Here is a 27,058-nt window from a genome sequence, read left to right as displayed (position 1 = left end):
TATTCTAAATTTGATGTTATTTGACTTTGATATTATGAAGATACAATAAATATTCAAAGTTTGACATTGTTTGACTTTGACATTTTGAACATTAAATGAATATCAAATAAATATCAAATTTTTGATTTGACATAGTTTGATATATTGAACGTTTATTTGATATCAAATAAATATTCTGTGCTATGTGGGTATAGTTTAGTTTTTTCAAGTTCTTTGTGTTGGACTATGTAAGTATTAATTTTATTTCTGACCACTCAGTTTTATCATTTCAACTTTGTTTTTTATTTCATGGTATTTTTAACTACACCAAAAACACACACTTTTTCCTGTAATAGCCGACTTAAATACTCGGTAAGTTCTCTGTGTACACTCCTTCCGTTCTGGACAGGATTTAGTCATTTATTCAAACCAAACTTTAAGGACTCTTTTGTAGCACAACCCTATCATGGTTTGTTTTACCTGTTAGGGTTGTAACAAAAATAAATAATGCTATGAGACAAAACCTCTTTCTGCATAGAAAACCCTCCTGTTACTAACTGGGGAAAGATTTTCACGTTATCTTACTAATACATGTTAACAATACTGTACTGTTTTTATGCTTAGAGATTATTATGTTTTTTTTTTATTGTTCTTATGGTTACTGTTATAAACATCATGCTACTTGTATCTGACTTTTTTATTCAGCGTGTGGATAGCATTTAAAATTATATTTTTTTTATAATACACCAAGAGATCAAATATATTATATAAAATACTTACTCTAAATTAAAATATTCTAAGTATTGTTGCTAGCAAAGGTCTTGTCTTGGATATAGAGGTTCTATTCTATCTAAATTATAGGATGTCCTGAGAAACGTCATTTTAAATTATCATCTTTTAAAACACCTCAATGTGACGTGGCTCCAAAATGTGTGAAAGATTGTCATTTATTTGGCTGAAGATCCTGGAAATCCTTATTATGAGTTAAAAAGTTCACAAACAATAAAAGTTTTTTTCATACAATAAGTTTATTTGTTTGTTAGATTGCAAGTGTGTTCATTGAGCCAAGCTTAATGTTTGTGTAGGTAATAAGCTTTATAGTGTTCAAGTATTACATTGTGTCTTAAAATATTTTGCACAACTTACTTGGCAACTTTTACTTTAGTTTTCTTTCACAAACTTATTTTTACTCATAAAAAGTTAGATCTCATGTAAATAGTTGTTTTTAATCCAGAAATATCTATAAGTAGTAAAGGTTAACCATCCTCACTGCTTATTTTAAAGGTTTCATGTAAATATTGTTATTGTTGATATTCTTGCGTTATTAGAAACAACTGGTTCATTCATATAAATGGGATGTATATTTCAGCAAACTACTTCAGATGTCAAGTCAATGTTAATATAAGTTAGGTTGAACTGCCTAACAAATCGCAAGGAGTCTTCATGCTATATGTCTTTTATACTTTTGTATATTAGCATAACCTGCCCAATCAACTTATTGGCCTGAGAACATGTAAATTTGTGAACAGTAAAACCTCATCAGTTCAGTCAAATGTTGGGTTCTAAGTTGTCCAGTTTTATGAAATAATCTCAATACCAGGACTGTTTGGGTATCCTTCTAAAATAATTACACACCTTAACCTAAAAAAGATTGAACAATGTATAAAAATACACAACATTTGTCAACTTAGCAATATAAACCCACTCCTTGTCCACTAAACAGCATGCTGCGCAACAAAACTGTGCATGCCTAATTTAACTATATGAAATTTATGTAAAATGCTGTCAAATGGCTGTGTGGATTTGGATTACACAAAGTCTGTATTAGAGGGGTTAGGATTACTATGCTTTACTGTATTAACACTCTGTATTTAATTTTGGTAATACTGCTTTATGTAAAACAAATACTTTTTTTAGTGTTAAGTGTTAAAAGGAAAAACTTGGAAAATTAAACAATGCTTTTATCCTTACAATAATACATTCAAAATGATAGCCATGTAGGCACACATATTATGGTATTTGGATAAGAATTTGTGTCAACAATTTGTCAAATGTGGAAATGACCAAAGTAGTTTATCATAAACTGGAAACTCAAACTACAGCTTTCTATCCAAAGAAATGATACTGGCTTGGAAATAGTAGAAGGCAAATGGTTTCAGAGTTCTTAATATACTGCACCAATTTTAGTTTTTATTTCACCCGGTTGAATTTTTGTATAAATGTCCAAGCCATGGTTATCTGACATATCAATCCGTATAGTAAAAATGTGGTTAATTTTATAACTCAGCTACTATTTAGTGTAAGAACTATTGTTGAGTGTGCATAAAATGTAATTTGCTTTTCAAATATGTGTAAACCATTGGTTTTTTTATTCTGAACCTTGCTTTCTGAATAAATGTTAAAGTTACCCATTAATAGTTCTTTTTATTCAGATTACCTCATTTAATTGAAATTTAATTTTCATATAGAGTAACCTAAATTAAATCTTATACAGTTTTTTTTTTCTTGAATAACGAATATTTGATATCTTACTACTTACTTTTAATTGGCAGAATTGATAGTCTACTAATAGGGAGCACTGGTAATAGATAAAAAAAAACCTCATGTAGGAAGTCTAGAAAAATTACAACAAATCAAGATTTTTTGGATATTTTTTATTTTAAATACTGGGTTTTATGAAAATTTCATTAAATTCTTTTATTTTGTTTCCTCCATTCTACGTGCCTCTTGACTTGTGCTAGTAGGTTCATTGAAAACTCCATAACTTTTTTATAGGTTCCTTTTCTAAGTTTGTTAAATTCTTTTTCTGAAATAAAAACATTTAATAAATACAAGCATTGTTGCACTTTTTAGAATCTCAAATGATCAGTTAAATCCACAGAAATAGAAAATGGCCGATGTTTTATAAAAATACCAATACATTACTGTTTATTTTGCTGTTAAAGGCATTGATTTTATGAATTTGTTTATAAAAAAAAATTGCATGTCGACAGATAATTTTGTTGTGAACTTGTTAAATATTCTTTTACTGAGTTTCACAAAAATAAAGTAAAGTTTCATGGTGAGTAAGCCTACGAATCGTAACTTGCAATATAAAAATGGTTTATGTTACCTTTTTGCGTCAAACGATCTGTGTGTAGTTAGTACAACTACAGCTGTTTCATGCACCTAGGGCACATCTTTAGGTTGTCAGAAGAACGTTAGATAAAAAACGCATTCATTTATAGATGAATTTGTGGAGATAAATATGTGTTATCAGACACAAAATACACAAAAAACTACATTTAAATGACACAAATTTACAAACTCGGCCAAGTGATGAACACACGAGACAGGCGCTCGTAGATTTTGCATCATGAATTTGTTCGTTCTATATATGGTCGGGCTGTTCTTTAGATGCCTTGTAAATTTTTGAATTCCTCTATTGTGTCCATGTATCTGCCTATATTACACAAATGCATGATTTCTAAATTACTATGTATGTCTGTGTAGTTCTGGTTTGCGTTAATTATGTGGTTGGCAAATGCTGATTTTGAGTTCTTTTTGGGTACATGTTCTTTAAATCTAGTGGCGAAAGAACAAGCAGTTAAATAATTATTAATAAATATTACAGCAGTTATAAATATTACTATAAATCAATTATTATTGGTTCCATTTTCATCACTAGATTTTCAATGGATGCGGAATTTTATGCTCTACAATGTCAATTCCTTTACAATGTGTTTTTCTGTAGGCTGGACGGTTATTTTGACGTTTTAGCAAAAACCAAAAAACTAATCCTAAATTTCAAGGTTTTTGTGGTCCCTCCCAAGTCAGAAGCTCACCTGGTGAAATGGGACAAACTTCAAATCCTTTTACTTCTATATAAAACAAAAGGATTAAAAAGATTTCCAGCTTTCCAGGAATTATTTCCGGGCAAACCCCTATTTTTACTGGCCTATTAATATTAATCCTTTATGGTAAATTTAGTAAAAAACTCAGAATGAATTTACAGTAGGCCTACCTCTGAACTGGAAATAAAGGCCCTTTTTCTGGGGGATATTCCATACCCCCCAATGGTCATCCCTTCTGAAATGAAATCCTGGGACTGCCACTGTAGCCCAGGAATTTTAGACAAAATAATGCCCTAAAATAGAAAAAATTAATAACTAGCTGATTTTTGGTGTGGTGTTAGTATGTTAATAGGTAAGTATTTTCTGAAAGTTCCCCTGACTTCCTCCGCTTGCTTCACCCGGTACAGGGCTAGAAAGGGTCTAAGTGACGTAAAAATACAAAAATCATTATTGAAAGACTCCTATGTCACCGATTTTAGTGGTTTTAGTCTTAAATCATTCAGAATGAAAGTAGCCATGCTAAATAATTGCTGCAACAATAATTGGTAGCAATTTAAGGTGTTTTATTTGATATATTTTAATTTTTATAGTAAATTTTAGGTTATTTTAAGCGTTTTTGCTGAGAATTTCAGTTTTTGACAGCTAAAACCCCTACTTATTATCTTTTATTTGTCCTAATTATATATATTCAAGAAAGTTTTAAAATCAAGGAAACACTGATAAAAATCATTGATGTGATTTTGGATGTTCATAGTTAGACCAAAATATGGATGTAATTTAAGAGCACCGAACCGAAGCGTATGACTCCTTCACGCATTTTAGACTATTTAGTTTCTCATTTATTACTTAAAATGGTCCAATTAATAAATAAACTCACATAAAGAATGCTAGTAAATAACAATTTTAAAAAACTCATATCCATGGATACGAATAAATAAATCATAAAAGCTACATTTTTTTTTTTAAACAAGTTTTTATAGAGAAATTAAAGTTTGGTTATTTTGGGTTGGCAGCTCTGAATAACAATTTCTGCCCAACAATACTTTCACACCTGTTATTATGTATGTAAACAGCTTTATACGTAAACAAAACAGAATTGTGTTTGAAGTTGTTTTAGAAGACTCGTGGTACAATTTTGTTCATTTACAATACCTATGTGATGTGAATAAGTAATAGAACATTTTTTTTTTACCTGATATATTAGGTGTTGTGATTGTTGAAAAGTGGAAAATGGCGTGGATCATCACTTAAGTTTATTGTTTCATACAAACTTCATAATAAATGGACTTGAATTAAAATACCGTTTTGAGGCTACGCATATTTCACTTGGTGTCATGGAAAGCTGCATCTTGTGTGGACAGAGCCTTCTCGAAGCAGGGAACCCGACAAATGTCGTCACCCGAGGTATTCCTGCTCTTTTACATGCGAGTGAAGAGCGTGGGGACAACGTTCGACATATTTTGAAAGGTAAAACATCCATAAAGGTCCATGAAAAGTGTCGAAAATTGTATACACGACCATCATCCATTGCTGCAGCTATTGCAGCGCAGCGTCAGTCATCTGATTCATCCTTTTCGGACACAGAGGAGGGCCCCAGTCGTCTCTCTCGTTCAAGTATCGATTCAGTGTTTGACATTAAAGTTCACTGTTTGTTTTGTGGCAAAGATGCCTTGAACCGTGCCAGTACAAAACTCCCACAAAAATATAGGAAGGTTGTACATCAAGTGCGTACCCTACCAATATTTAACTCCAACAAGAAACGTGCTATAGAACGTAAAGATGAATGGGGTCAGTTGATTTTATTCCGAATAGCCGGTGTTGGAGACTTAGTAGCCGCCCAAGCAAAGTATTGCCGTGACTGTTATTCAACATTAGAAACCCATCAGAAAAAGGTGTAGGTAGACCGGAAGACGTCGCAACAAGAGATGCATTTTTTAAATTGTGTTGTTACATTGAAAATAACGACGAATCCCAGTTTAGCGTCACTGAGCTATTAGAAAATACCCCCGCCGCAGCAAACCTGCCGTCTAAGCGAATTTCCATTTGGCCGAATTGATTTTCAATTGATCTATTTAAATAACATTAGGTTTAACGAGTACCTAGGTTTGCTGCTACAAGGAAACTAATAAAGTAGTGTGTTTTTAGTAGAATATTGATAGCTTACTATAAAATAAATAAATTTGCCAAGTTTGATCAAAATATATCCATAAACAAGCAAACTACAACATTTTACAATATTCTCCATAAGAATAACATGGGAATTTTAAATTTACCATTTTTTTAGTTTTCTCCGTAACCAATAACCGTACAAAAACACTTTGATATACTGAATTGTTTGTTTTTTTAAGCTCTTTAAGAAGGTTTAGAGAAAAATTGGGAAATTTTGTGTTTTGAGGGTAAGAAGTGAGAAAAACCAATTTTTACCCCATAAAACCCCCCATAAAACCCTGTTCCCATGGTCCGATCATACTGGATCGCGAACTCATTCAAGTTTATCCCGCCTTACACCTTCAAACCAAATTTCATCAAAATCGGATAAAAATTACTCAAGTTATCGTGTTCATGGACACATATATATTAAGAGCGCACAGTATACAGGGTGTCACAAAAAAGTGTGATGGGCTATACAGGACCTAATTCTACATGCAAAAATAAGTCAAAAATGAAGAATAAATTTTTTTGGATTTCGGCTTAGTTTAGCCGTTATCCGCCATTTTGTTTTTTGGGGAAAATATTTATTATTTCAAAATCCTTTTGAGATATTTTTACGAAACTTGGCAAAATTGTTTACACTATAGTAAGTAACATTTATAAAAAAAATTATTATTTTAACTTTCCAAATTTCAAAATGGCGGCCGTTTGAACTTTTTAATGCCAAATTTAATGAAAACCGGTACCTAAATCAACATTTTGTAAGACACAAAAGTTTTAGTATTTATTATGGCAAATCCAACAAAACAAAAATGAATAAAATCGGTTCATAAATAAAGAAGTTGTGTTTATTTTAGTAATTTACACTGAAATTACTTAATACGTTACATAAACTATTACATTACATTTAATACATTTCAATATTAATAATTTCAGTCTAAATTACTAAAATAAACACAGGTTTTTTATTTATGAACCGATTTTATTCATTTTTGTTTTGTTGGATTTGTCATAATAAATACTAAAACTTTTGTGTCTTACAAAATTTTGATTTAGGTACCGGTTTTCATGAAATTTGGCATTAAAAAATTCAAACGGCCGCCATTTTGAAATTTGGAAAGTTAAAATAATAATTTTTTTTATAAATGTTACTTACTATAGTCTAAACAATTTTGCCAAGTTTCGTAAAAATATCTCAAAGGGATTTTGAAATAATAAATATTATCCCCAAAAAACAAAATGGCGGATTACGGCTAAACTAAGCCGAAATCCAAAAAAATTTATTCTTCATTTTTGACTTATTTTTGCATGTAGAATTAGGTCCTGTATAGCCCATCACACTTTTTTGTGACACCCTGTATATGGTAAGACTACATATATAAAAATTTGAACGAATGGTGTTTTTGGCCTCTGGGGACATTAAAATGAAAAAGTAAATCGGTCCCGGGCCTAAGACTTACCATGAGACCTACGGTAATAGCTACTTCCCTATAGGGAAATTCGCTAAAATGGAAGAATTTTTACCGGAAAAGGAAACTTACAGCTCAAAATACTTAATTAGGAAGCTGTCAGAGCATTTTGGGGAGAAAATTACATTTTCGACTTCGGTGGGAAGGGGAAATGTAACAGTTGTAACGTTGAGTGATACTTCTCACAAACTATTAAGGGGGTCATGGAACACTGATAGAATGACGGATTTGGAGACGAAGCGCAAGAAAATAGTTGAAGAGGCTGCCCAGATTATTAGGGAAGACATTAGAAAATTATTATATGACTCATCTGTTTATCCATTGACAGATTGTTTATCAAGAGAAGAGGCATCTAGACTCATCCCCGAAACGTTGCGCAATTTATTTGATGTTGTGTTACAATCCAAAGCTGAAAATTTAGAAACTATTGAACTAAAAAAAACCTCTCTTGCTCATGCTATTATTTCCGTTTGTAGACCAAGGTCTTTTGTGTCCCCTATTTTGACTGCACTTGGTTTGCATGTACATCGACAGCACGGATCCAGGCAGCTGATCGAAACTCTGCACAATTTAGCATTTTGTTGTAGTTATAAAGAAGTACAGAGATACGAGTATTCTCTCATTGAGGAACAAAGTGTTGTGGAATGTAAGGAGAAAGGATTCATTCAATACGTGTTTGACAACGCAGATTTCAATGTGCGAACAATTGATGGACATGGAACCTTCCATGCAATGGGTGGTATTAAATGTACTACTCCACATGTTTCTCGTGTTAATAGTGATGTCCCAAGAATAATGGAGGTAGCATCAGCTGGTGATATTGCTGCGAAAGGACATTTCCCTATTTCATGGTACAAGAAACCACTGAAGCCAGGTTTGAAGAAGATTATCATCGAAGATTTGTCACGTCCAACTCCCGAAAGGGTTACTATGACCCCACACGAGAAACTAGATCTGTTGTGGCTAGTTTCTGTTAGCGATCCGACGTCCATTCCTCGTCCTCACTGGAACGGTTTCATGCGTACGGTGTATGGACATTTTGAAGCTAGGGAAAGGTCAAGTGTTGAGCCTGTACCATTTATTAACTTAGATCCTGGCAATCTAAGTACAATTAACACAGCCTTGACATTTGCCGCAGATCAGTGCAAAAAGAATGGCCAAAACGTATGTTTTGTAACATTTGACCAACCTTTGTATGCTAAAGCCGTAGAAATAGTGGCCGCATGTGAACCAGAAAGTGATCGTGCCAAAATCATTGTTAGATTAGGTGGTTTTCATATGCTAATGTCGTTTATGGGGTCAATTGGATATATTATGCAGGGTAGTGGCCTCGAAGACGTTTGGTCAGAGTTGTATGCAAAAGCTTCCATCACCCATATGTTAACCGGACACGCCTTTTCTCGCGCCCTCAAAGCACACTTCATTACTCAAACAGCTATAGGAATTGCAATTTTTGCTGATACACCTGATTTTGAGGAACATTTTAAGAATGAGCTCATATCTTTGATAGATAATCTTCAATCTGGTGAAGTCAGTCCCCTTGATATAATAGAATCTCCTTCCCTTAAGAAGTTGGAGGAGATATTTTTGACTGTCCAGAATACTTTACGTTTGCAAAGAACGCCAGCACTTTGGCTCCAATACTATCACCAAGTAAGTCTTCTACGTTTGTTTTTAAGAGCCGAAAGAACAGGAGACTGGCCACTGCATTTGGAGTGTGTGCAAAATATGTTACCTTTCTTCCACTCTGCCGGACACTTGTCTTATGCAAAATACGGACATTTCTATCTACAACAAATGAGAAACTTGCACACCCTCATGCCGGAAGAGGAGTTTTTGAAATTTACAAAGGATGGTTATTTTACAATACGTAGATCTGAAAAGTTCTGGAGTGGAATATCTACAGATCTCATAATTGAACAAGATTTGATGCGGACGTTGAAAGCAACTGGAGGCCTCACTCGGGGCAGAGGAATAACAGAGTCATCTTTAGCCAAATTTGTGCTGGCCCATCCCAGCAGCTGGAAAGTAATAACTGCATATGAAACCATGTGTGGCATTGCACCAGGGACCTCTGAGCAACACGTAGAGCTACGAGACTCCCGAGTTAGCAGAGATAACAAAGATCTCGGTAAAATATTGAAATGGTTTGAGGAACATCCGCCTTTTGTTGATCGAAGGGGCCAACTTATCTCCATTGCGTTCGGAGTTGTAGCAGACAACACAGTGAATTGTGATGAAGCCGAGCACAATGGTTTGATAGCCATGCAAGAAATCGTCGGTGGTAATTTCTGTGACGTTACAATGAAACGGAAAAACCGAATTAAACCACTGAGCGTCGTAAATGGCACAATCAAAATCAGAGGCGAAGAGATACCAGTAAACCCTCATCAACTATTTATGAGAATCACTTGCATTTTGAAATGCCCAGAGGACTTCAAGGAATATCTCTCTTATGAGCTCGCTCCAAAGCCACCATCGTTGTTTGATGGGCCTTACATGAGAAAAACAACAAAATCAGCGTTAGCTGAAACTATGGAGAAGAATGCCCAATGCACTGAAAATCTTCCGACAGACCAAGTAAAATATGTCATCGACGGAGGATATCTTCTCCGAAAAGTAGTTTGGCCACGACCAGCTACTTAGCAGGAGATTTGTCGTTCCTATGTCAAATACGTAATGACACATTACGGAGAATCCACAGAGGTAGTTTTTGATGGTTATGACTCATCAACAAGCACGAAAGTCTGTGAGCAAAGCAGAAGATCCCGCTGTGTTGCAGCTGATGCAGTATTTGATCTGAATATGGTAGCTACCGTCAAACAGGAGCAATTTTTGGCTAATAGTCGAAACAAGACACGTTTGATAGCATCACTCATGCAATTAATGAGAGATAATGGTCTGCAGGTAAATCAAGCTGTAAGTGATGCCGACACCTTGATTGTGACAACAGCAATTGAAGCCGCAACTTTAGGTCAAGAGGTTGCTGTGGTTGGAACGGATACAGATTTACTTGCGCTTATGATAGCCCGAGTAGAAAGCTCATCAAAAATGTTTTTCGTGAAACCATCTCCTAAAGAAACAAAGGTTTTTAACATACAAGACGTCCAAAGCAAAATTGGTGACATAAAAGAGAATTTGCTCTTTTTACATGCAGCATCGGGATGCGACACGACCTCGTCTTTGTATAGAAAAGGAAAGAAGACGGTTTGGAAATTGTTGAACGATTCAGCAGCGCTTCGCCGTGAAGTAAAAATTTTTAACGATCCGTCCGCCACTAAATCGCAGATTATTTCTGCAGGTGAAAAATTTTTACTAGCTGTGTACGGGGGAGGAAAGTTCTCATCTCTAAACGAGTTACGATACATTGCGCTGCACAACACCGTCGCTCGTCAGAAAGTGTCAGCTGAATTTGACTTGTCCGTTCTTCCTCCAACGTCCGACGCAGGATCTCTACATTCTCAGCGTGTGTATCTTCAGGTGCAACATTGGCTTGGAAACAGCTTGACACCCACTGAATGGGGATGGCGGTTATCTGATGGTCAACTAACTCCAACACCAAGCACAATACCCCCAGCACCTGACAAGCTTTTACATTTAATTACATGTAATTGTAAAGGCCAATGTGAGAGAAACTGTGACTGCGCCCGAGCAGGGTTACCTTGTTCTGCCATGTGTAGCCGCTGTTTTGGAGACTGCGCCAATGGACTTCCCACATCTCTGCAGGATGATGAAGATGTTGATGTGGGATTGTAGTTGCAAGAATGGTTGTATGTAGGTAAAGAATATGCTTTATTTTGGACTGGTCGAAATTCGCCCCAAGAAACTGATCCGTACTTTTCTGATATGTGCAGGAAAGATTATTAACTTATCTTAGATATATTTTTTAATTTGTTAATATGTGAGTATTAGCTGTAAATAAGATTAAAAAGAATTAGATTAACAAAGTCCAATATTACATGTCTTACAAATGATGCAAGAGTTTTATTTATTTTTTAAATATTTTATTATAAAAAAATTTAAAAAATTAAAATATATCAAATAAAACACCTTAAATTGCTACGAATTATTGTTGCAGCAATTATTTAGCATGGCTACTTTCATTCTGAATGATTTAAGACTAAAACCACTAAAATCGGTGACATAAGTGTCATTCAATAATGATTTTTGTATTTTTACGTCACTTAGACCCTTTCTAGCCCTGTACCGGGTGAAGCAAGCGGAGGAAGTCAGGGGAACTTTCAGAAAATACTTACCTAATAACATACTAACACCACACCAAAAATCAGCTAGTTATTAATTTGTTCTATTTTTTTACCTAAAGTGCCTGGGCTACTGCTTCAGTTACCTCTGATGTGCTCAAATTTTTATAGGTTAACATCTGTAGGTTAATAAAGTGACAATTTTTTTTTCATAGGACGCTAGGCACGAGTCTGTGATTGTTTTTTACATTACTTCAGGCTAGACCTAGGGGTTGCGGCATTATCACTTAGATAAAATCCATTGGTGACTTGGCGGGGATCGAACCCAGGACCTTAGGGACTGAAGTCCCACGCCTAACCACTTCGCCAGCTCGCTCCCCCCCAATAAAGTAACAATGGATCAATAGGTATTAATACATGATTTTAAACCTTTTGGCCTATTGAGTGTTTTTTTTTTTACCTCATAACCAACAGTTAATAACTGAGAGTGAGGATTAATGTTAAAACATATACAGTGGTGGTGAAAAGTCCCGGGATGGCTTGATATTTTTTAACCGTTACAGATGGAGATATACAAGTTGGTAAACTAATACTGGGCACAAAACACTATTTTACTACAAATTCAAAGAGCCACTGCCACTTCAGGGGCGGCCCACAAGGAGTCGGAAGAAAATCTTAAATAGAAGCATAGGTTGATATGCACATCAAATGGTTCTAACTAAACTATTAGTAGAATACAATGCCGCAAATTTTAACTCAAACGAACAACCGAGTCAAAAATGGCAGCCGTTCAAAGATATCTTGAATCTGCCTTTTTGAATCTTTGAATGGCTGCCATTTTTTACCCAGTTGTTCTATTGAGCTAAAATTTTTGGCATTGTATTCTACTAATTAATATTTTTAATTTGATGTGCATATCGATCTATTCTTCTATTGAAGATTTTTTTCCGACTCCTGAAGTGGCAGTGGCTCTTTGAAGTTGTGGTAAAATAGTGTTTTATGCCCAGTAACAGTGTACCAACTTGTATAGCTCCATCTGTAATGGTTTAAAATATATAACGCTGTCCCGGGTTTCACCACCCCTGTATAAATCAGTTGTTATTTATTATGAATATCATGAGATTAGATAATATTTCTGAAATATAATAGATAAATTTGTTACCTTTGGGTGTAAGAGTATCTCTTATAACAACGCTTTGTTGAGTCAGAGCAACTATTAGTCTTTGAATTAAACAAGTTACTTCTTCATCATTGAGACCTTCTAAATGTGCTGTGAACCTGAACAGATATTCTATTGTAAATTGAGAAACCTAGAAAATAATACTTTATTTAGATCAAATATGAAACTCCAACGCTTTGTTTTGTTTCTGTATTCAGGTAAATTGAGTGACCTTGTTATAGTTCCTTGCCATTTCATATTTTACCTTCAAAGATTTACAAGAAGCTTCAGATCCCTACCAATGAGATAGATTATTGTTCCCTGGGAAAAATAATTATCTGGAAGTTATTATCTCCCCACAGAGTTTTCTTTTACAGAATCAAAAGAGTTCAGTTGATGTTTAACTGATTTTCTTGACTTTGTTGTTGTTTAGTTGTCTGAAACTGTTATTCTCAAAGCTCGTTCTCAGGTTTAATATTTTCTGTAGTTTTGAGTTGCATTGCCAAAATAAAAGCAAACTATCAAAAGTATAAGAAACAATGAAATTTATATTTAAAATATGATTTCAGCTGAAAAGAAAGCTAAAAAAGAGTTAAGAAAGAGCTAAATTGAAAGAAAAAAAGACACCAAAAATATGTTAATATAACTACCCCACTGGTAATGCATTGTTGTTGCAGAAATATGATGTTGCATAAACAGATATACAATGTTTGTACTATAGCTTTTGATAAACTAAATTTATCCAAACCCTGGTAAATCTTTATAAGTAAAGTACTGGTAAGTGTTAAAACTGTGATCATTATACAAATCAAAGACACTGACTCACATAATCAAACTTTTGTAGACACTTTAAGGGTGTCTCAGCATGTATGATGATCTGGCAAAGCAGTTCACAGTCAATGATAGGAGTTTTGAGTTGTTCCAGCCAGTCTGTTAGTAATCCTGTGAGAACAACTAAGGATCGTTCGTTCTGCAGTTTTTGCCAGCAAGACTCGTTGTAGTTTAAAATCATCTCATACTGTGCGATATTTCTTCGTTGACTGTCTCTCATGTCTTCTTGATCGACCAGTATTGCTTCAACAACATCTTGGGGAGAGAAGAAATGCTGAAAACATTTCACTCCACTCAGTAAGATTGTATAATTTTGAATTGAATTTATATTAGCTATTTCAAATATACTTTCATTTAATGATTGACTTTACTCAAATATTTTAAGACATAATCACAACATAAATTGAAATTATAATAAACAACTTTTATTGATATTGATTGTGAAGTTCAGTCAACATTTTAACTTAATCTGCAATGATAAAGAGTACTACACATATCATGCAGTATTGTAAAAGACTCATGTTTGTATTTTTTATAGGGGGTCTCAATCCCGGGATCTCGGTCGGTTTTCGATATCTGGATTATCGTCTAGGATTAAACGGCATTAAAACCCTATTTATTGTTGATTTAAGGAGTTTTACTAATGGAAATGAAATACAAATACGTCTAATAACACTTGAAACATAAATCTACAATTGTAGGTACTATCTATTTAAAGGATGGTAAATACAAAAAAATATGGTAAGTGGTAATCCAAAACATTTAATAGGCGAATGTATATTGTTCTTAGACATTATTTTATTTTATTTCAGTACATTTATATCAAGTGCTATACATTTTCCTTATTTTGAGTTATACTTGAAACGAAACGCAAAGAACACAATTGGAATAGCAAACATAACGTGGCTATCGGTAATTTAATTATTCTTTTTCTTAATAATATCCAAAGCCTAAACCATTTACTATAAACACACAAAACGTATTATCAAGATTGCTGATTTTTAGGGTCTATAATTTTATCTTTGTAATTATTGGTTTTAGACTAGTCTGATCATTAAATATTTTACAACCCTAAAATAAGTGTCAGTATGAGCCATCGATGTATAATGCAGACGATTTGTTATTTGTATCTTAGATTGTTTTATTGCAGTCAACATTCTTTACTGCTACTACTGCCGTTTCTTCCCACGTTATCTTTTCATTCTTATTTAGAATTTCTTTAGTTTCCATGTTAGAACATTAGTTTCCCCAATAGTCTAAGTATTCAGGAGTGCAACTTAGCGAGTTTAGTGCTGAGTGAAGCGTGACGTTAATATGCGAGTGAGGTTGCTCGTATTTTTTTGTATGCATTTATTAATTCTAGAATGACTTATCAAAATGTATACACTGTAAATATGAAATACGGCTTATGCTATTTCCGTGTGGTAAATTTCTTTTACTCAGAAAGACGGCAAAATTGTGCAGTGTTACATTTGTAAGGTCAAGCTAAACATTAGAGGAATCAACAAGGGGACTCCACTTTAATATGGCTAAAAAGTTAACATCATAAAATAGTATACTCCTGGGACTGAAACTAATTGTTTACCAACAATGTAAGTGTGTTGCTTACCACTTCATTCTCAATTTCATTGTCAATGTTTATATCACTCTCAGCCTTTTCATTTTGATTTTCACTTTCAGCCTCTGAAATTAAAATAATATAGGCTATAATAACGTACTTTCCCCGCCTGAATTTATCATGTGTAAACATGTACTTCAGCATAACATTAAAAAGTTACGATTGGGATCTTAAACGTTTTCCAGGCAACAACCTATCGTAGGTAAATGTAAGACTGAAGAAGAATAATTATTCATGAAGCCCTAGTTACCAATGATATTCATTCAGTTTATAATGCTCTAAAACTCTTAAGACTTAATTAAGTGACCATAACATTAAATTTTGTATTGAAACTCTACGATTAAAAGATTTCCAACCCTCCAAAGAGTTTGTAAAATTGTAATACTGTAAAGTTTCCCAAACTAGTTTTATATCAGCCTACCATTAGCAACATCTTTACAGTTAAATTCTTTAAAAAGCATTTTAGTATTGTGACAATGAAGTTTAATCATTTTTTCACTAGGCTATTTAACAATAGAAAACATCTACGAAATCATCTCGCTGTGAAGAATAAGACAGTTATCCATGTTAGAGGTTAGTGCAATAACTAATTTAGCATTTGAACCATAATTGTTTGTAGATTTTTCTATTATTGTTTTAACGAATTCCAAAGTTTACCGTTGAGAAGGGAAGGGGACTACCCTGAGGGCGTGGGACTAAAATCACATTAACTTACCAATATATTCCTCTAAAAGTGGGGAGGCCACTATATCTTATCCCCGCCACTGCTTATTATCACACTCACGAGGAAACTCCAATGCTTATTATCACACTCACGAGGTAGACACACTACCACACTACCGTAAGATAGTAGGAAGACAATTGCTTCTAAGAAAACGAGCTACAGCTTCAAGATAGGATGTTGAGTCTAGAGAAAGTTAAGATTTTCTGGTTGGGTGTCCATTGGTTGAGCATCACAAGGTCATATGGGAGTATTAGATTTACCTAAAATGTTTCTTGATGATATCATAAAGAATTTTATTTGGAACTGCTAAAATTAAAAGTATTCTAAGAAAAAAATATATATTTACTAACCCTCGTCACTATTGTTTGGATGTAGATTGAGCAAACTACTGATGTAGTGATAATGGGAAGGGTTTTGCCTGGCGGTGAAGAAATACAAAGTTGTGGGTGCGTGATGATCATCAGGAATAGTGGCTACCGGAGCACAGTCACATAGCTCCAGCAGCCTCTCGCATATCACGTAAATGATCTTGAAACACACATCATTGATTAGTTTTAACTGATTCAAATAGTATCATTTTATTTTGTACTTGCAAACAATCTATTAATATATAACTATCTACATTTTACTGCATACCGAGATGCCAGAAATCAACAGGGGTTGCTAAAGCCTCTTCTAAGTTTTCTAGTTAAGGTATTGCTTTTTGCTTAGAAGAAAATGTGAGTAAATCTACTGAGATTTGCTTGCCGAGATGCCAGAAACCAACATCAGATTCTGATGCACAGGGGTTGCTAAAGCCCCTCCTAAGTTTTCTAGTTAAGGTATTGCTTTTTGCTTAGAAGAAAACGTGAGTAAATCTACTGAGATTTGCTTGGTTTGGTAAATTGATTAAAAGGATTTTTTTTATATAAAGCACATTTATATTAGTGTTGCTTACAGTAAAATATGCATTAACATTTCCAATGCCATAGTGGCTTCAGATGTTTTTCTCATATACTATTTAATGGCATTTTACATATCCCCATGGTATTACAGAAGATAGTAAAATATGAATCTTGACTTTACAACTGCTTAAAAGAACTAACCGGTATTAGGCACTAGCACTAGCAAACCATGTCAATGCAATTACTTCATTTAATCCCTCAAAAACTTGGTTCTTTTGATAAAAACAAAGATATTGTTTTAAAAATAGCTGTTTTAATAATATACTGTTCATAAGCCTTTATTAAAATTGCACAATACATCATAAACAATTATACTAACCTTAGGTATATGCTGTATACATCTTGCTTCATACCCATGTAACATTATCTTTTGAGTTAATATGTAGGTAGGAAGCGTTATTTCTGGCACTCTGGGTTGCTTTAAAAGTAATCTGCAATCGTAAATACATTAATATTAACAACATAATGTATAAATGTCAATACGTATATAGCCATGGGATTTATAAATACAATACTAATTGGAAGTAGTTTTTTTTATTTTGAGTTTAACACATTTTTTAACATCGACACATTTTAAAAGTTAGTTCATATCAACATTATGCGATAAGAAACTCTTAATGTTTTCCTTACTTAAATAGGCCAAATAGTAGGTAGTTTCTATTTACAATCTTTTCAAAGCTCTATCATGTATATTATAATGTGATTAGTTGATTGTTAGTATTTTAATGTATATTACTCACATAGTTATTAAGAATACTGTTGATAAGGTCTATTATGTTTTATACTGTTCTACAATTAATAGTATTTGGAAAAACAAGCATGGTAGTTGTATATTAGGCTATAGGCCTATACTAGCTGGTATATGCTTGTGGATAGTACTAGAAATCACTAAAATGTATAGCTGTACCGTAAATTTATTAATATAGTATAGGATCTACAACTAAGTATTTACAGTCACTACTAAAAACAATAAATAACCAACATAATTCTACCGTAAAATTAGGAGCCAGCTATATAAAAAAACAGCTTATCTTAAAAAAACTATACAAAAATACTGTGCTACATTTTGTAAGTATACACAGGACATTTTTAGAGTTTTGCAAACAACATTAGCCATTGCAAACATGATGATATTTGGAAACTGAACATCTATGTCAAGTTTTAGCGAATTTCCCTATAGGGAAGTAGCTATTACCGTAGGTGGCACGGTAAGACCTAGGCCCAGGAGGACCGATTTACTTTTTCATTCTGATGTCCCCAGAGGCCAAAAACTTGAGTTATTTTTGTCCGGATGAAATTTGGCTTGAAGGTGTAGGGCTGGATAAACTTGAATGAGTTCGCGAACCAGCATGATTGGACCTTGGGAACGGGGTTTACGGGGAGTTTTATGGGGCGAAAATGGGTTTCCTCATTTTTGACCCTCAACATACAAAATTTTCCAATTTCTTTCTAGACCTTTTAAAAGAGCTTAAAAACAAATAAATTTAGTATATCAAAGTGTTTTCGGACGGTTATTGGTAATGGAGAAAATTCAAAAAATTGTTAATTTAAAATTCACATGTTATTCTTACGGAGAATATAGTAAAATGTTGTACCGGTAGTTTGTTTGTTTGTGGATATATTTTGAACAAACTTGGCAAATTTATTTATTTTATACTAAAAGCTGTTAATATTTTAATAAAATACTCCCGCCGCAGCAAACCTGCCGACTAAGCGAATTTCCATTTGTCTGAATTGATTTTCAGTTAAATATATTTTAATAACATTAGGTTTAACGAGTACCTAGGTTTGCTGCTACAAGGAAACTAATAAAGTGTGTTTTTGAGTAAAATATTGATAGCTTAGTACAAAATAAATAAATTTGCCAAGTTTGATCAAAATATATCCATAAACAAGCAAACTACAACATTTGACAATATTCTCCATAAGAATAACATGGGAATTTTAAATTTACAATTTTTTTAATTTTCTCCGTTACTAATAATCGAACAAAAATACTTTTATATACTAAATTATTTGTTTTTTAAGCTCTTTAAAAAGGTCTAAAGAGAAATCGGGAAATTTTGTGTTTTGAGGGTCAAAAGTGAGAAAAACCAATTTTTACCCCGTAAAACCCCCCGTAAAGCCCCGTTCCCATGGTCCGATCATGCTGGTTCGCGAACCCATTCAAGTTTATCCCGCTTTACACCTTTAAACCAAATTTCATCAAAATCGGACAAAAATTACTCAAGTTATCGCGTTCACGGACGTAATATATATATATAAAAATTTGAACGAATGGTGTTTTTGGCCTCTGGGGACATCAAAATGAAAAACTATATCGGTCCCGGGTCTAGGTCTTACCGTGCCACCTACGGTAATAGCTACTTCCCTATAGGGAAATTCGCTAAAACACACTTTATTAGTTTCATTGTAGCAGCAAACCTAGGTACTCGTTAAACCTAATGTTATTTAAATAGATTTGATTGAAAAACAATTCAGGCAAAAAAGTTTTTGGAAATTTGCTTAGTTGGCAGGTTTGCTGCGCCGGGGGTATTTTGTGTAAATGTAGGTAGCAACATTTTTTTTTACAAAAACCCAACAGTAACATTTAAAAAGTTGGCAAATCCTAAGAAGAATTAATTAAATGAAATGAAATGAAAATCCTTCTTTATTGAGGCGAACTTAGGACTTCACGGTCCTTTCTTACAGTTAACCTCTAATTAATGCAATCTATCTGCTAATCGTAAGAAACTAAATGCCTAATATCATTCAAAGCCAATAATAAAGTAAGTCATACTTAAAACTTTGGTAGAGAAAAATATTTCTCTTACGATTTTTCCAAACCTTATCCCAGGAACTATAAATATTAAATGAACATGCTTACTTTTTACTAAACACTACGTTGAAATGCCTATAATACCGTTCAAATGCTTGAACACAAAATATCTGGCCTCTTGACTGGACGGAGTTTGGCCTCTTTAACCGAACAAATTTAATTGCATCATTGGCACGAAACTTCATACTGTAGACGAGATAACAAGAAATCAGCACTCCAGTCCTACCAAGCCCTGCAATAAAAGTATTAATTGTCAAATTGAATTACAATTATATTTGAATTACAACTTAAGTGGGCCATCCGTAAAATAAGGTCTCGACCAACTTCCCGATATGCAAGCTAGTTCAAATCTGGGATGGTGCTGTGTTGTTTACTTTATCCACTATAGGCCTACTATTGTAATCGGAGGATTAGGATAATCATACCAGAATGCGATGTGAAGGAAAATCGCTGTTCCCGCCAAGTATGAATCATGTTCAGTGATTAGATTTCTATATGACCTAAAGCGTCAATTGTTGTTTAAGTCTGTTGTATAATGACAGATGAGAATGGAGAAACGTGTTTGAACGTGGAGAATATTTTCAAGGTGTATATAGCCATTCGCAAACTCCCTAAGCCACATATGCACATTTTCTGCATACACATCTGTCAACTGTAAACAGATTTTAATAGAGGTTTAGCCTATTCCCTCGAAAATCTAATTAGGGAACGCGATTCATATTCGGCGGGAGAATACATTTTCCTCTACACAGTTTTGGGCTACTATGACAAGAGCTATTTTTGCACAGTGTGTGAGAAGCGGCTATAAAAATAGTGGATGAAGTGAAGAATTCAACGTCTCAGGTTTGAACTAACTCGATGGGGAGCAACAACAGGAGCTAAACGGAGATCTTAATTAACGGACAACCCTTATATATCATATCAGAAACTAAACATAAATCTATTTTCCTTTTAAAATACATTATCTTTTAAAGTTGCAGATAGAATGGTCAGGTTGAGAATATTTAGTGACTGGTATAGCACAAACCTGCGTGACAATGGATGGCGACCTTGCCCTCAGTTAGGGTGTGGTTCATAGTCTTTACCATATCCAAGAGCCATGTAACCTTGACATCACCATAGTCAGCCCACGAGTAGTTGTAATAGTAGACTGGACAAGCAATATTAGAATATTAGTCACACAATGATCAATAATAAAGAATAATCTACAATGTATGTTAAATGTAACAATTTTCAGCCTCTCCTTCAACAGGGTTACCTTCGGCCAGTAACCATCGAGGGGCATTTGCCCACTTCCACTCTTAGAGGAATATGAACAATACATCGGTAAATTAATGTTATATTTATGCCTAATATGACCCTATATATTCTGGGTGGTATTTTCCCCTCTACTTCTTACAGTCAATCTTCCCACGTACTGACCTCAACAATTTAATTCAAACTACACTCTGTGACACATTCAATGACTGATATATCTCACAGCGTACGATCGTAATTACAGGTGCCTGAAAATCATTTTTTGTGATGGCGGGTTTATGGTGTTTGAGGGATTATTGCATTGACATTTTCCATCATAATCGTTTTTGTTTTTGCATGTTTTTCTGACTACTTTATAGTTTTCTGTGAGGTCTGTGAGGTTCTGTGAGGGTGTGAGGTGTGAGGAGGTCTACATGATTTTGGTAAGAAACTTGTCATGTTTTAGATTCTTCCTCACTTTGAGGACAGGACCAGATTGCAGAGGGTCGCCTGAATTTTATCCCCTGGAATTTTACCCCCTGGGCAAAGCTAATGTCACTATGACGTAGTAACCTGAGCGCTCCAAAGTTTGTTCGCGGGCTTAATTTTACCCGCGTATTTGGAAGTCTAATGAAAACAAACAGAGCGTGATAAATTAGATTAGCAATAAAAAACGGAATTTTACCCCCTGTCCATATAACCAGCGTTTAGACAACTGTAGATGTACGGTCCAGATTTTTACCCCCAGAATTTTACCACCGGATTTTTACCCCCTGAATTTTACTCTTGGCCAAATATAGAAATTATTGAGAATGATAAGTTTCTTCTTTCAGTTTTAATTTAATAGTAAACATTTTATTATTAAGTAGTCTATCTTAATTTATTTGTACCCTTAACTAAGTAAACAGGTTTCGCTATTTAATTTTGAAATTCGGGATATGGGTTTGGGGCCAACTGTTGATTAATATTACCTAATTATGTATAATAAACTGAGTAACTTATCAAATTTAAATGATAATAGGGTGAACATTTCTTTAACAATTTATTATACCGCCGTGGAAAAAATGTATTTAGTTTCTGTTGTAGTCCTACAATAACACAATATATGCCTTTTCGTTTCATCAGGCACAAACCATGAGGGTTTGTAGGGAGAAAAGAAATCGAAATACCTGTTGTAAAATGTAGTTGTGGGCATCCGGTACAAAGTAGTCGACCAATTTTTGTGTTGACTACTGCAAGGAAACCCAAATATTTGTATACATATATTAACCAACAGTTGGCCACAAAAACGAATCCCGAAACTCGAATATTAAAATTAAAATTCAAACCCTGATTGATTGGTTAAGGTTAAAAATAAATTAAGATAAGCTACTTAATAATAAAATGTGTATATAGTATTAAATTAAAACTGAAAGAATAAAATTAATCATTCTCACTTATTTCTATGTCTAGCCAGGAGCTAAATTTCCGGGGGTAAATATCCGGGCCGTACACTCTAGGGTTTTATAATCTGATGTGTTCTGATTAAATTCACAACCTTGAAAAAAACATACGTTTAACTCCCCCTTTAATCCATCAAACAGATGTTGTGCAGCTCAAAAGTTCGCGGCCGGAATTTTACCCCCTGGTTTGTGACGTCAGTTTTGCCCAGGGGGTAAGATTCCAGGGGGATAGAAATCCGCTACCCCATTGCAGATCCTGAAATGTTGTGAAAACTTGTTTTTACTAACTGTAGTGGAAAATTTCCGCTTCAATCCCTCAAACACAATTTAAAGGACAATGTTGCATTAAATTATTTCAATAAAGCATGCCAAAGTAAATTTATTTTCACATCTTGCAATTTTTCAAAAAGGGGAAAAGTAATAGACGGATACTACTGTCTATTTTTCCTTCATATCCCCATTAACAATGTGTTTTTTAGGATCGAGTTTAGGTTCAAGATCATGGTCAGGCTGGCTAACAAATAAAAGATATTATAAAAATGACTTCGATAGTGATGTAATGAGTATAGTTAACAAACTTACTGCCATAGTCCATGAAGGTTGTGGGCTCGTAGGTAAAGCCGCTGGGTTCAAGTGGACATCCACAGTTCTTATGCTCTCCTGGCTCTTGAAGATTTATCAGAGACTTTACTCCTAAACTGGCCAATACTGCATTTTCAGTTTCTTCAATATTCATTTAATTTTACAATTACTCTAGTTTTATTATAAGTTATGATAAGTTTAATGCTGAAATTTCCCATTTATGTTGATTAACAATTATTACATTTTCATGTGAATGTGAAACACAAGTTGCCTAGAAAGTGCATGGTTAGGATTTCGTGTATGGTTTAGGATTTCCCAGTAAATTATTAAAAATATTGTAGTGTTAGCAACAAATAATTATGTCAAATAATTATACATGGGCTCAGAGTACTTTCTTAGTGATCAATCATAATTTACACATTTAATACAGTTAAAAAAGTAGAAGACCTTTGTATGGATTGAATATTAAATATTGAAATTTAATAACTAAAAGTTAGTAAAAATAACCAAAATGTTCAGATAAATTTGTATTCTAAATAACAAAAAAAAATATCACTTGTTAATAATTTATCTTTCCTTGGTAATAACGGCTCATGGTTAAAAAGTAATATTTTTGTACTGTATACGAGTTATTTTAAACTAAATGGTTTTGTTTTCCCTTAAGGATATACTGTATCTTGTTTAATAGTAAGCCCATTAGTTACGTTTTCTTGTTCTCTACCTTCAGTTTGTCTCTGTCCAGTTTCTTATTCCCTGCACAGTGTGCGTTTATGTTATACAAAAATGTGATTTACTTTTCAACAACCCGGCAAGTAGATATTTATCGTTTTGTTGCATATTTATAACAACAGCATATTCGTGAATAAATTCATCTTAAACATGTGTTTGTAAAGAATTGGAGTATGGCGAATACAAAGCATCCGAGTGCAATTATCAGATTTGTCTTTTCAGATAAAAAGATTTGGGTTGCACATTATCTATTAATATAAAAGAGGATGTTTGTTTGTATATTTGTTTGTATTTATATTTGGCAGTGATAAACTCAGACACCACTGGACCGATGGCCACAAAACTTGGTACATACATGTATAATTTCATGGAATAGGTTTATACACCATAAATTTCGTGATAACGTTCAGAGCTTAGCCCTGGGACCATCTTAAAGGTACCCTTGTCAGGGATTTTGAAAGAATATTTAAAAAGAACCGAAGAATATTACTGACAGCTGATTCAAATAAACCAACAAGTTGGGTTCTATGATGTTCAATAGCGTTAAAAAGTTACAAGGTTTACCAACAGAATGCAGCACTATTATTTTTGTTTTGTTTTCCCTGTTGCAAAGCACGGGTACATCAGATATACCGAATAAAACCTGTAAACTTCATAAAAACATTGAACAATTTCCAATAATAACCTTTTTTAGTTCTTGATGTTACCACTAGCCAACCTAAAGTAAAATAGTGATAGTTTCCGTTAAACAAATGTATACAGAGTGAAATTAAATCAAGCATGAGTACTAACCCGACTCCCAACAGATTTTGATAAAAAAAAGAGATGACAGCTGGAGCAGATGCCATGTTTAAATGGTTGCTCCTGTCAAAACAAATGTTTCTATTTATTTATCTTTGTAACATATAGCTATATAAGCTTGGATTTAATCCTTAATAACTGTTACTGCAATGAGATAGAATGGCTGTAACTTGGAAAACACATTACGTTGTTGTTCCTGAAAGAGTAGTTTGAAGCCGACGGGCAATGACTAGTTATATCATAAAATGAAACCATTTTTTTTATTACCCGTTAAAATTTAACACATATTGGTTTACTCGAGTTTGACCCTATTGAAGTACTTACTGTAAGGGACAAACTAACCTTTGAAATTGTCTGATGACATTCTTCTTCATGATGATTTCAGTACAAGGTCGAGCCATGGCTAGTATATCATCAGTTATCCTAACATCGAAATAATTATTCAAATTTATCTCTCAAAAAAATTTTACAATGATTATACCACACACAATGACTAAAAAAACAATACTGTATTTACTCTAAATATTACACCAGTTATCTTGTAACCTTAAGATAATCAATAAAAAAATAATATTATCAATATGAAACTGAGATATTAAGTTGCAAGAAAATTATACTTTTCCGATCTAAACAATATATTCTGATGATTGTCATAACAGACTCTTGAATGAATGACGATCAATCGTGGATAGTGGCTTTTAAATTACGGCTTTGAATAATTAAAGCCCATATGACTTACAAATGTTTCATGAAACACTCGTGATTATTTTGGTTCTAAATCAATATTGCTGGTCTATCGTTAATATTAATTATAGATATTATAAGCTTCATGTAATTTTTTAAGTCTAACATAAGTTATTTACGCACAATATTAGTCTGATTTTTCTGAGAAGGGGGGTTAACCTGGCTTACGAAGCCAATGGTGCCAGTTAGGCTATAAATTTTGTTATCTATGCTCATAACAGCTGCTAATTACTTGTAATTTTAAACTGTTTAAAATTTAAAGTACGTATGTCTGTTATTAGTAAGTTCATTTTTGGACCTTGGCACTTGGGTGATGGTGATGGTAAGTTATTGAGTAGTTATTTGAGAGGTCATTGGTGGGTTTTCATGTTTGTTGTTGTTGTTCCTTGTTTGACTGAACAGTTCTTGGTGTGGTTTATCTAATGTTATTTCCCGCCTTTGGCTGGTTTTGGGTAATTTCTCACCAGAGGACAGGGTCAGATACCAGATTCTGTCCTATAACACTATAATATCTATGGGAGGAGAAAGTAAAAAATGACTGTCTGCTCGGGAATTAACTGATAATTTAAAAAAGTGATCGATTTTAAAATATTTATATAATCTGATGACAAATTTACTCTTTTTTTACTTATCTTGTCCATGTTCAATAAAAACTCATTCCCCCCAAACAGTCTTATAGAGCTACCAATTCTTTATATACTGTGCATCGTATGTTTAGGGCCAATCAGTGAGGTTTACCAATGTGAGTAAATGCCCCTGATAGCCATGTGAGATGAGTCCCAGTTCTCTGGAGTCTCATACTTGCAGCGTCGCCCTCCGCAGAACATAGAACACTGCAGCACCGCAGGGGCTCTGCGACGCAGGTTGTCTGATAACAAGTTGTACTGAGGCTCCACATCCTCCTCTCCACACTCCTCTTCCTCGACCCTCATTGCCCTCTGGAAAATAAATTACAATTATTTGAATAGAAGAAATCATCTAACAGAACAAACACACACATTTTAATGATGGGGACTATAGCTACCCTTGGCTACTTCAACCTTGTGGATTTTTGTAGCAGCTCTCTAATATTTCCATAAAATTAGGATCTCATTAAGTCCTAATAGCTGAAGGACACCCTTTTATTTGATTTCCTCTGGCCTCAACATCACCTTCCCAGCCTTCTCTGGTCTAGAGCTGGACATTCCAGCCACAGGGGGGTTTGAACATTCCAGCCACATGGGGGCTAGAGCATTCCAGCCACAGGGGGTTAGAACATTCCAGCCACAGGGGGTTAGAACATTCCAGCCACAGGGGGGTTAGAAAATTACAGCCACAGGGGGTTAGAACATTCCAGGCACAGGGGGGTTAGAACATTCCAGCCACAGGCGGTTAGAACATTCCAGCCACAGGGGGTTAGAACATTCCAGCCACAGGGGGTTAGAACATTCCAGTCACAGGGGGTTAGAGCATTCCAGTCACATGGGGTTAGAAAATTCCAGCCACCGGGGGTTAGGATATCCAGCCACAGGGGGTTAGGAAATCCAGCCACAGGGGGTTAGAACATCCCAATCACATGGGGTTAGAAAATTCCAGCCACCGGGGGTTAGGATATCCAGCCACAGGGGGTTAGGAAATCCAGCCACAGGGGGTTTTGAACATCCCAAATCTATTGCAAAAAATCTGCATTGGTCTGTTTAACCACGTTCAACTAAGCCTTGGAATCAGGCAAGGCACTTTCTTATCTTTCCACGATCGATCAATGGATCTACCAAAAAACTGATATCCAATTTTTGTAGACACTCTATTAGAAAAAA

The 27,058-nt window shown here is 34.3% G+C and overlaps 1 protein-coding gene across 1 annotated transcript; it reads right to left on the bottom strand.

The window, feature by feature from the left end:
• Positions 1–2,666: 2,666 nt before the first annotated feature.
• LOC128998970 (protein tyrosine phosphatase domain-containing protein 1-like) lies at positions 2,667–26,482 on the bottom strand. Its single transcript, XM_054425327.1, has 12 exons — positions 26,414–26,482; positions 26,001–26,200; positions 24,861–24,941; positions 22,989–23,104; positions 20,756–20,878; positions 19,813–19,960; positions 17,230–17,341; positions 16,317–16,494; positions 15,234–15,307; positions 13,620–13,898; positions 12,797–12,944; positions 2,667–2,785 (listed from the first exon to the last, which is right to left on the bottom strand). Exons 1-12 carry the CDS (start codon positions 26,480–26,482, stop codon positions 2,667–2,669), a joined length of 1,647 nt encoding a protein of 548 aa, XP_054281302.1.
• Positions 26,483–27,058: the final 576 nt, after the last annotated feature.

The sequence above is a fragment of the Macrosteles quadrilineatus genome, unplaced genomic scaffold, assembly GCF_028750875.1.
Source record: "Macrosteles quadrilineatus isolate MER2022 unplaced genomic scaffold, UCM_ALF_1.0 Scaffold_7__1_contigs__length_78375512, whole genome shotgun sequence".
Classification (NCBI taxonomy): Eukaryota; Metazoa; Arthropoda; class Insecta; order Hemiptera; family Cicadellidae; genus Macrosteles; species Macrosteles quadrilineatus.
Note: the sequence above shows the minus strand (reverse complement) of the source record. Positions and strands in the feature narration are given on the sequence as shown.

What these genes read in the sequence shown, in the direction of transcription:
- LOC128998970 (XM_054425327.1), bottom strand. Translation starts at nt 26,482, where the DNA reads ATGTGGCTGGAATGTTCAAACCCCCCTGTGGCTGGAATGTCCAGCTCT. An exon ending in AACCTTCATGGACTATGGCA is followed by an intron (nt 20,879 to 22,988) that starts GTAAGTTTGTTA and finishes TTGCTTGTCCAG; the next exon opens with TCTACTATTACAACTACTCG. An exon ending in TGTGTTCAAGCATTTGAACG is followed by an intron (nt 17,342 to 19,812) that starts GTATTATAGGCA and finishes TTACGATTGCAG; the next exon opens with ATTACTTTTAAAGCAACCCA.